Below are 12,018 nucleotides of genomic sequence, written 5' to 3'. Positions count from 1 at the left end.
AGATGAACTTTAAACTGGTATAGGAGACTTACACACACTCAGGAGTGTCATGATCCAATCAGACATTCAAGGTCAAATCAGGGATAGGTCAAGCATTCTAGTCCAACAGAGCCAAACTAGCCAACCACCCCCCCCCCCACCCCCCAACCCCCTTCTAACAAGCCTTCGTTCTAATAACACAATACAATTTATTCTGACCTTTTTAGAAATGTAACAGAAATAAATTACAATAGTTAAAAATGCCCCTGAGCCTAATTGCAAAGGAGATTAAGTTTCCTATAATTGCTTTTGGCCACCTAATGCAATTTTTTCCCCTTTTTTTGTAATTAAAGTGATTAAAAAATGTAATAACCCCCAATACACACATAGGGATACACACACACACACGAACACATGCATTCTTCTAGTGTCCAGTGCCATAAATACTCTCATTATTGAGGCAATGGTCCATTGAAAATGATGTCATGGTTTTGTGAGTGAACACTATGTGCTTGTTAAAATGATATATATATATATATATATATATATATATATATATATATATATTCTGTTCTGAGAAAAATACCTCTTCACCAAGGAAAGAATATAAGCTACAAGTTGCATATGCAAGACATTGCTATGACATGAAGGAGTTAAAACTTATAAAGATTTCTTAAACTTCCCAGAATTACTGCCGCTCTACTCTGTTCTCCGGTACTCATATGCATCTCTCTGCTTATTTTTTATATCTTTATTCTTTGTTCATCTCTTTAGAAGTCAAGCTAATCAGTCACCACCACACTTAACTTCTCGCTCTTTCATCTGCATATTAGCTAAGCTTTTTTAGAGTGTGTATTCATCTCTTCTGTGCATTAGTGAAGATCCCTGTCTTACTTTTGATCTTTCCCTCTTGCTCGCTTTTTCTCTCTTCCTATTGGCCCTTTCTCAGATGCAGATGCCATAGAAGAGCTTTATGAAATGCTTACAGTAAACATATCCTTCTTCCCTCATTTTCATTTACTTTTTTACGGGACTTTGCCCTGTGTGCCTGGGGTCTGATTAACAAGCAGTCCAGTTGCCCCGCTATATTTGTTTAATACACAATATACATCACTCATACACAGATCATGAGGTAAACCACAGGAAAACTGAAGCAAACGAAAGGGAAAAATACTGATTTTCTCTAGCTATGGAGGGTAGATGCTGTAAAGGACAATACATTTTTATATGTATGTAACAGTAAAGATGGGCAAGGAGGAGGCGGGAACTGGCTGAACAGTAAATGTAAGTTTAATGTCAAAACTCAAACTTAAAACATAAAGCACAAACACAGACACACATGCAACGCGGCCGCTTATGTCTCTGTCTCTCTCTCTCAAACTGGCACATCCGGCTCATTTTTATCCCCCTCCCGGCTGATCAGCCCGATTCAGGGCTGGCCATGTGTCCTCACGGCCTGGCCCCGCACTCCTCCTCATCACAATATAATACACTGTGTGTAATTGAAATACAAATTTATAGCGGTGACATTTCAAATATTGATTATAAAAATAACCCATATTTTGAATGATAACATGTTTGTGGTTACATAATGAAAAATGTATGTATTAATAAAAACTACTCTCAAAGCAGTCATCTGTATTTCTTTGAATTTCATTTCACTCTAATTCTAATAATACTATTATGCATCCTGTTTGCTACCACAATTCAAATTCAATTCAAATTCAGAAATTAAATTCAAATTTGAAAAGAATTCTTATGTCTGTTATGAATGGCACACAACCTTGGTGTTTGAAGTTTGGTGTTTGTGATGCAGGGCAGCGCTGCATTGGATCAATAATAAAAAAAAAAAAAAAAAGGCACAGCAGCCTCGACTCAACACATACTCAATGTCCCTGAATGACCATGTACTGACAAAGAGTCATAGATAGAGGGAGGGCGAATGTGTTTGTGTGAGTTGGGGAATTGACTCAGATGTGCTCAAAATACTTTTTGCATTTAAGGTCTTTGTACAAAAGCTCTCCTTCAACCTCTCTTTCTGTTTCTCCATTCCTGCTAACAGGCAGTCAGGGGTTGAAAGGAAGATAAAAGCGTGCACTGTGTGTTTGTGTGTGATTATCTCTGTGTGCCCAAGCAGCTTTTTGAAACTGAAGGAACTCTTGAAAGATAGAAATTGCACAGTCTTCATTTGATCCCAATTAAAATGATGGTCAGTACACTGTTGTTTCCATTTTAGTGATTTGAATTTTAAAAGAGCAGTGCTTGTGAGTCTGGGGCCAATCACATTGCAGCAAAATTATAGCGGGTGCCGTGTTTTCCCTGCTGTCTTTCCTGGAGTAATTAAGGCAGGTAATAGCCTCTTAATTCCTCTGCCTTTATGAGGATTGACTACACACAGTCCTTTAAAAACTGCCATGGCAATTACTCAGGAACTCAGATGCATTTAAACATAATGACTTGCCTCATCCTCCCTTTTGCTTTTCCTCAGATGGAAAAATTGCATGCAGTTCATAACTGCAGGCTCCTTATTGTCATACCGCATGTATATTGTTTTATTATGAGATCCTGTTGGAAAATCGCATCCAAAACATCTGTATTATGGTGATGAAGTGAGAGTGTGTCTGTTTGTGAATGTACTCATGTAAAGCTCCCATAGCGTGGAGGTTTACAGGACAAAAATGCTGTGAGCAACACTTCCTGTGTACAAACAAAGCCATTCTGCAGCCCTGGCACTCCATAACTCATATACACATACTGTACACACACTTGCACTAACACCAAGTATTTACTTCTGTCTCTGTACTTTTGTCAATGTATTATCAATGCACTGTGAGCGTGTTGTCATTTTCTACTGAAATTATGTATAACCAGGTGTTATCTGCATATTTAGCACATAAATTATGCATGCGATCATGAGCACACACAATTTGTTTTTTTTTCTAAATTTTCTTTACAAGCTTACAGCTTACGTTTTTTGAGAAACATCTCATTTTATTAGAACTGGCCTTTAAAGCAACATATTGCACTCCCAACACAGGGGACCACTACAATGACTTAAAGTATTTTGTGTGTTGTGTGTGCTCATGATCGCACACATAATTTATGTGCTAAATATGCAGATAATATATATATATATATATATATATATATATATATATATATATATATATATATATATATATATATATATACACACAATTGAAGTCAGAAGTTTACATTCACTTAGGTTGAAGTCATATTAAAAGTCATTAAAAATTAGAAACTAATTTTTTAACCACTCCATAGATTTAATATTAGCAAACTATTATAGTTTTGGACATCTACACTGGCTCTTTGACCAGGCTTGCAACACTGGCTCTTTGACTGTGGCAGGCGTGGGATTTGGCTCGTTGACCATGGCAGGCGTGGGCATTGGCTCGTTGGCCATAATGACCATCATTATGTTTGGAGGAAAAATTTGTTATTTGCAAGCCAAATAACACCATCCCAACTGTGAAGCATGGAGGTGGCAGCATCATGTTGTGGGGGTATTTTGCTGCAGGAGTAACTGATGCACTTCACAAAATAGATGCATCATGAGGAAGGAAAATTATGTGGATATATTGAAGCCACATCTCAAGACATCAGCCGTGAAGTAAAGCTCGGTCCCAAATGGGCCTTCCATAAGGACAATGACTCCAAGCATACCTCCAATGCTGTGGCAAAATGGCTTAAGGACAACAAAGGCAAGGTATTGGAGTGGCCATCACAAAGCCCTGACCTCAATCTGAATTTGTGGGCAGAACTGGATAAGCGTGTGCGAGCAAGGTGGCCTACAAACCTGACTCGGTTACACCAGTTCTGTCAGGAGAAATGGGCCAAAATACCAGCAACTTATTGTGAGAAGCTTGTGGAAGGCTGCCCAAAATGTTTGACCCAAGTTAAACAATTTAAAGGCAATTCTACTATACTAACAAAGTGTATGTAAACCTCTGACCCACTGAGAATGTGATGGAAGAAATAAAAGCTGACATCATGTTGCATGTGTGTCACATATTAGTATGTTGTGATGACATAAGGTATGCACAGTATGTTAAAGTACAAATGTGCCCATTTGTCATGTCACATGATCATAACAAGTTTGTCTCCTCCTTTTATTTGTCCATTCCTCAGGTCGTCCCCTCCCTCCCTCAACTGCCTCCTCCAGCCTACTGCCCCCTGCACCTTCTCCTCCTCCCGTCCCCCTCCATCCAGCCCCACCTAACATAAGGGAGTGTCAGATGCCCTTGCTGGACAGCAGCTCCTCTCACACCATGCTGGAGCCCCACCCAGAGGACCAAATCTCCCCCAATTCATACCTGCTCCGGGCCCAGCCCCCCACTGGTAAGCACCTCCCACTCATCTCTCATTTGCTGATGTCCCCTTCATCATCTAACTAATTCACTTTGTCCAATCACTCTGCAACCATCTTCTGTCTAGTAAATGGAGAACAACTGCAATCTCCAATTAAAAATGTTTTATATCACCAATAAAATCTGATAAGTATGATAAAATAAATGTAGCTTCTTTAGTTAAAATCATACACAGAAAGAAACTACATTTTGCAGGTTGGTCTAGCTTATGGACATGCACGTTCTAGAGAAAAATCATTCGATGGTGTCTTTGTCAAAAAGGCCATTGACTCTTTTAATTGAAAGCCCATTCATTTCTTTATTAAAATGGTTTTAAAAAAAGATTGTCTGCATTGACTAAAGAAGAGTCTAACATCTTGTCCTAACCAGACACAAAGCGGAAAGTTATCAGCAACAAGTAATTTTTTCTGTCAACTCTGAAAGCAAAAAAGCAATGCAAAACACGTGAATTGGGCAATCAGAACATATGTGACCTGCTCCATTATTTTGAGATTTATGGACTACAGTAAAAAGGAAGGTCTCTGCGTTCTAATGATATAATTTTTATGTTTCTATTCCAAACTGTCGTTTAGATACAATCATTTGAGGGAAGGCTGTCCGTTTTTGAGAAAAAGGTCTCTAAAGATTCCAAAGAATTTTCAGACATATTTGGGAGATATATTCAAGTATATATAAAATTATTAAGAAATAAATAATGCAGGTACACTGCTCTTGCATGTTTAGTGCACACATGTGCATATTAATATAACATATTTAATTTATATTTACAGTATCTATTATAATATCAATGTGGGGTCACAAAGCACTCACTCACACACGCACACACACCTCAGAGCTATTGGAGTTTGCGCATCCATGCAGAGATCACATTTCCTTCTGCTAAAATACTCTGAAATTAGTTGTATCCACTCCACATTGTTGTTGCATTTCTGACAGTGATATTTAACATTTTAGCTATGTAATCTTCTCTAGAGTAATTTTTTTCAAGCTAACTTTCTGATCAGAGACAAGGTGCTACATCCAGCGCTACTATTTAAATTGACAGCAGCTGAAGCGACTCCACACTGCATCTAAAAAACACAAACAAACATTTATAATTTTAATTTCAATATAATATTGATATGATTTGAAATCGGAGACTTTGTATTATTCAAAGCAATAGAATACACAAAACAGTCAAAAATCAAGTTTTTGACCAAATTTCACATTTTTCCAAAAGAAAAAGCTCCATCGCGACTTGAGTATCATTTTGTTGAAGCGCATCACATACATGATTTTTAATATACAGCTATGTAGAATACAATTGTAAACCAATGAGATTTCACCGTGGGCAGGGCTACCCAGCGTAAAGTGCTAAAAATATAAAACAAATGAATAACAGAATGCCTTGTCTCTCATCGCCGTCGCAGCTAGTTTGGACACATTTAAATTAACATGAAAGAGGTAGGATTTATAACTTGTCATTCATCACAAGTACTAGAATGGACACAGTGTTAGTTGTCTCCAAAAATAGGGGACATTTTCAATTTATGACTATGAAAGATCAAGGTGACAACAAATGGATTTCTGTTCCTATACTTGACACATTCATTTAAAATTCCAGGCATAGAAAACTGCAAACCGCATTCATTTCTCTGCAAGGAGTTTACAAATACAGAAGCAGAAGATTTATGTCATAGTGACTTATTACACCTTCACAGGTTGTGTTGAAATTCCTTCACAATATCATAGCTCAGACTGAACAGAATGTGTGTCTGAGCTGCCCTAGTACAGCTGTGCTTATTCAGAGTAATTAATGCTCTCTCCGTGTGCTGCACAGTCCTCCATACTTTGCCCTGCATCCAAATCTGCAATCCAGGGGATATATTTAGCGGAGAAGAAGATAAAAAGCTGTTAATGTAATTTCTGCTGGAATATAATCTATTGTTAATGGCATTAGCCTCTCCTTTGATCTGCTATAAATCTTTATTACGTCTGATCAGGGGCCCAAGTTCAGGAGCAATACGATTATAAACCTTTTAAAATGACATTACATCATGCCTCTAATTGGTTTACTGTTTGGTGCAGCAACATCAATCATTTGCAGACTAACCACGCTCTAAATTAATTCACTCCAACACTGCCAGCACCACGGTTCTGGGAAGTCGAACCAAAGGGATTACGAATGAGAACAGTTCAAAAATGCGAGAGGGCATATCACAGTGTCTCTCCGTGGAGGTGACCGCTAACAGCCTTATTGAGATGTTCTCAATTTTCCTCTGTGCTGCCATGAAATTTACTGAATTTGCTGAAAAGACACATAAAAAAAGAGACATTTCTGATTATATAATCCCTGATTAGTACTCCCTAAATTTACAGTATGTTATATTGTTCAAAACAGAACAGCAACAATAAGGATAATGATGGTAATAATTATGTAAAATTATTTGTTCTCTTGTTCTTTTATCGCTGCAGGAGTAAATTCAACTTCTGAATTTATATGCATTTTATTCTAATCATGCTGTAATTTTAACATTCTTAGGAAAAACTAGATGCTAATTCTAATTCAATTCTAATGAGCTTCATGAGAGAAGTTTTTTCCTTTCACAGCTAACTATATTTACCATAAAGTGGTTCATGTCATATTTGGAAAAGAGCTACTTTGAATATTAGAGACTTACAATTCATAATTCTTATTTCATATTCTTTGCAAGTTTGTCATATAGTTTGCATAGCCTTGATCTGATGACACTTTCAGCTGTGAGGAGTTTCAAAGCTCACAATTAGCCTGGAAATAAAGCATTCAATAATTGCCTTATTACTATGTTGCCTAGCTTAGAATTGTGTACAAGTCTGAAAATGTTTTTTCAAAGAGTTTGAGTTTGCACACAGGCATGGTAGAATGAGAGGAGAAGTGTGTGTTTGTGTGAGACCAAGTCCAATTAAAAGTCTTGTGATCTTGTTGAGGGTGATTGTTGTGCAGGAAATGAAAAATCTGGCCAGTAACTTACTGAGGCTGAAAGACTTTACATAATGGAAATATGTAAGCAAAGAAGATGTCTTTGAGTCTTTATGTATTTTTGTTTGTGTGGTAAGTGCACTTGGTAGTTTTGAATTTGAATACACAAAACCTACAAAAATAGATTTTCATCAAGCTGTTGTTTATTTAGTCTTACACAGCATGTCCTAGAAATCTCCTATTGAATTCTTTTATGCACTACATTTCTGCTCAGTCTTTATAGTAGGCCTGTGCTCCAGTGGTTTATTGTGCGCAGCTGGGCTGCGTCCCTGCCAGTGGGTAGTGCTGATACGGGTGACATGCCTATGGTGCCACAGTCATTACTTCAGCTATTGCAGCTGTCAGAATTGTCCAGTGACTGGCAGCTTGTAGGTGTTAGCCTGCATAAAGAGAGCACCAAGAGATATCTCACCTCTTCTTATGTAAATGCTTAGCAAAAATAAATTAATTGAAGATCTTCTAGAAGACCTGTACATGTAATGCATTATTACAGTATTCATAATTCCATGATGCCCATTAAAGAATGGTTGTTCAATGTTTACAGACCCAGGGACCCCCATTCAGACTCTGAGCCAACCATTGACCCCCATATAAAATTTGCAATACTCATCTATTTATTAAGGTGTACACATTCAGGAAGTATATTGCATTTTAATAGTTGATAACACATAGCACAATAATTTTGGTGATGATGTTGTGTTTTAATGCATTTAGAGGCATGGCACCATAGATCTTGTTTGATGGTGATCGATCATAGTCATCAAATCATCTTTTCTTTTATACACTCATGAGAAAACCCACACAGAATGTGTTTAAAGAACTCAGCCACCCCTTACATTTTTTTATTTTTTATTTTTGTGATTTGTGAATGATGGCTCTTATACTTCTATTTCAAAAATATTGAAGTTCATTAGGTGCCAGTGAGGTTTCCTGCCAAAGAGATATCCTAGAGATAGAGAGATAGAGAGAGAGAGGGGGGGGGGGGGGGGGGGGTTGCATCTTTGTCCGTTCATTATAAATGGAGAGCATCGGCTATTTTTAGCAGCTTCCAAAGTCACATACTCCTGCTAGTGAATTCAGACGTAGATCCTAATGCAATGAATGTTTAATCACCATGTGCTTTGTGGAAACTCTGTTTAAACAATTTAGTTTGGACTTGACGCCCCCTTTTAAAAGCTAATGTTATTCTGTTTTGCAGTGCTAATTAAATTTACACTACGTAACGTTGTGCTCTCTAGCGACATCTGTGGTTGAAACATCAGTCTTGTTCTGGCACTGCTCTTCTGGCAGATGAATCTCCCAATTTGAGCTTAACTGGACATTGCCTGTGTGTGATCATGACTGGAGCCAGAGTCATAACCTGCTGTTTTCATGTTGATATTATGTTATACGATTAAACATTTGAAACAGAAATATTACTTGCTTTGATGAAAATAAACAACACTCTTATTTAGTACATATTTAAATTAATTTTACACTTAAATCGCTTTTCTGACACTACACTCAAAGCACTTTTAAAAAGAGAACAGGGGACTCTCCACAGCCACCACCAGTAGATCTTAAAATGATTATTCAAGTGTTATATCTACTATTAATATTTGAATTGCACTACAGTTTTCAATTTGAGAGGTTAAACTTGTGATATGACTGATATGAGTTCAATAGAAGACTTTATATTTTTATACTATATTGTCCAGCCTCAGTTACTGCAATAGCATTTCTATGTAAAGCACACAATAACACTGTACACTAAAAACATAAAACGAGGATTCAATAATGCTTAAATATGCAATACAGCAATTACAAGAAGTCATTTTCATTAGTCCTACATATTAAACATGTCATTAACTTCACCGGACAACATATTGGTTAACACAAGAGTAATGTTCGATTCATAAAAGCATGACAAGCAATATAAGCTTCAACAACCCTACCAGAAAACATATCCAAGCATTATAGCAGGTAAACAACTTCGGCAAACGGATAACAGATAAATGTCCAGCTAGACTGCAATGATGCGGTCCTGAACTTTGTGAGTGATACTGAACTGAGTTGAACAGCATAGTTTCTCCAGCCGGAACATGAGGCAGCCGGCACTTCTTTCCTGTGTGTGCGGGCATGACGTAATGACGCAAGGATGAACGTCATAAGAAAGCGATTTCGTGCCAAATCATACCCGACAGCTCAAAATACATATAATTTTGAATAAGCTTAGAGTAATTAATCAGGGTAAAGTAAGGACATTGTTTAGAACACTGATTGTTGATGTACTCAATAATAATGGCAATTTGTTCATTTTTAACCAAAAATCTTACATAGTGCAGCTTTAACGACATGATGTTGCATATTTATTTTTTTATTTTTATTATTGTTTCTGTATTAGGGTATTAATGACCATGTTTCTAGAACAGAGGGGCATGTGTATTCGCGTCTGAGTGTGCTTCTGTGGGTGGGTTTTAGAGTGGGCTTTCAAAAGCCTGTTTAGTTTCAGGCTGATTTGATGACTCTTCTCTCAGACTGTTATTATTGCTCATTAGAGGAGAGGATTGGTCCAAATAGACTAGATGTGATAGAAATGTGTAGTTCAGAGCGCGGCGCACAGCTCGCTAACACATTTTCTTCTGTTACCCCCCAACCAACCCATGTTTTAATTAAACCTCTCCTAAGAATAAATGTCATGTAGATGGTGGTAAAAAGCCTGACTTCCAAACTAGCTGCTTTGTCACTTCACTCTAAGGCAGCCTCTATCTGTGCATGCAAGTCATTGTAAGAAAGACATAGAGGCTTGGAATGAGGTTTGAATGAGGAGAAATGGAGAGGAATGTTACACTAAAGAATAACATTGGGAAGTCTGATTCATTTTAGTAATTGGTTTAATCTCATGTTTATTTTCAATAAAAACAGGTTAAATAAATAAAAAAGCTTCACTGATTGATGATCACTTTAAGGAAACTGTTGAAACAATTTAGTTTGGACTTGACGCACCCTTTTAGAGCAAATGTTATTCTGGTTTGCAGTTGTAATTGAGGGTGTGCTGTTGAATAGTTGTGTTGTTTTATGGGTTATCATTTCCGTATTAGCATGTTTGTGAGAGAGAAAGAGAAGGTAAGAAATGGATAGAAAGATTGCACTAGCATAGCATTGTGAAGTTTGATTAATGTTAGTGATTAATTTCACGTAGTTCATTTCAATGAACTGGGGGGATAAAATGATTCATTCCCTGATTCATTCACTGATTCAATATCATCATTCAAAAATGTTTGAATGTCCCCAACTTTTGTAGTAAAATACATTTTAGTTTAATATTGCTGGCTGTTACTCAGTTTACGATTAGGTTATCACCACACTGCTAAACTGCATAACGTTGAACTCTGTTCAACTTGTTTGCATCGTCAACTGTCACTCATGTTGCCTCAAATGCCAACAGTCATAGAAAATTACTGATTCTGGATGCTTTTTTGCTGTCGATCGCTGTCAGTGTGAAACCTCCTTTAGTCCTAAACAAAGGTCTCTCACAATTGAGTGATTTACAAACACTATGTGAATTAGTTTGAGCAAATCATTAAAAGAAATCAATTCACTCCCAATTCAAAGGAACAATTCACACACAAATCAGACATAACTACTTAAGAAGGAAAGACAGGGCTGGTGGATTATAGTGTGGGTTCAAGTCGAGTGAATTTACAAAACCTTTTTTGTTTGCCGTTACTGTAAGAACTTGGATTGTATACACCAGCAGTTGCTCTTGGGAGAGAGCCTTAGAAAGAAGAAAGAAGCATGGAGTGAGAGCAACTTGTGTCTTGACGCTTATTGCTACTCTCGGCTGTGTCTGCTGAGCGGGCATCTTTCCCCAATATCCGGCACTTGCACTGAACCACAGAAAATATCAATAAACATTTTTACTGAGCCCGAGCCTGGAAAACAAACATGGTGGCTTTGTGTTCCCTCTGCCAGTGGGTCTCCGGAGCTCTACTGTGAAACTAATGCAGTGCACTGACAGCCAATTCCATGTTGCTCAGCAGCTCTGATCTGCTATATCCAGCACAGGCACAGTCCCAGAAAGAGAAGAGGGAGTCTTTGAGTGCTAACCTCAGGCAGGCTGGACCATGTGTGGGGATCTGCTTTTAGTAAGACTGAGCTGAACCATGTAGATTTGGATCTATGTCATGCTAGATGGCCGCCGTGCTGTGCTATTGAGACCGGCACAAAACTCCACTGTGTTTTCAAGAAGTATTTTTAGGCACACAGTCCTCAGTGCTTTGATGTTCTTTAGTTGTAGGGGGTGTACATGTTTCCAGTGTGCATTTAGTAGTGAGCTGATGTGCAGCTCTCTCAGTCTAAGCAAATGTGAGCATGTTGGCACGCAACCCATCTGACCATGAGTACTGTCAGATTGCATTACTGAGTGTACCTTGTGTGAGCAAAAGTGTATGTGTTTTTTGTGCATTTGGAAGCAAAATGCCAACTATCTGTCGTCCTTTATACAATTTTTATTGATTTATTTATTGATTGGTTCATGCATGCGTAGCTTGATTGTTATCCTATTTATGGTGAGTTGTTATTAATGGTGTTGTCATATCAAATTTTTGCTGAAATGTTGAATGATGAAATGCACTTTGGTCACAAAATAAAGTTTACAGTGATCAAAAT

At 37.6% G+C, this 12,018-nt stretch overlaps 1 protein-coding gene across 1 annotated transcript in view; it reads left to right on the top strand.

The window, feature by feature from the left end:
• LOC127418193 (teneurin-2-like) overlaps nucleotides 1-12,018 on the top strand; it is a 341,320-nt gene that overhangs the window by 224,025 nt on the left and 105,277 nt on the right. The window contains exon 3 of the mRNA XM_051658641.1: nucleotides 4,132-4,341. Coding sequence (XP_051514601.1) covers nucleotides 4,132-4,341 — 210 coding nt within the window. The remainder of the gene's footprint in view (nucleotides 1-4,131; nucleotides 4,342-12,018) is intronic.

Source organism: Myxocyprinus asiaticus, chromosome 27 (genome assembly GCF_019703515.2).
Source record: "Myxocyprinus asiaticus isolate MX2 ecotype Aquarium Trade chromosome 27, UBuf_Myxa_2, whole genome shotgun sequence".
NCBI classification, from domain to species: Eukaryota; Metazoa; Chordata; class Actinopteri; order Cypriniformes; family Catostomidae; genus Myxocyprinus; species Myxocyprinus asiaticus.
The sequence above is the reverse complement of the archived record's forward strand: the minus strand, read 5'-3'. Positions and strand labels throughout refer to the sequence as shown.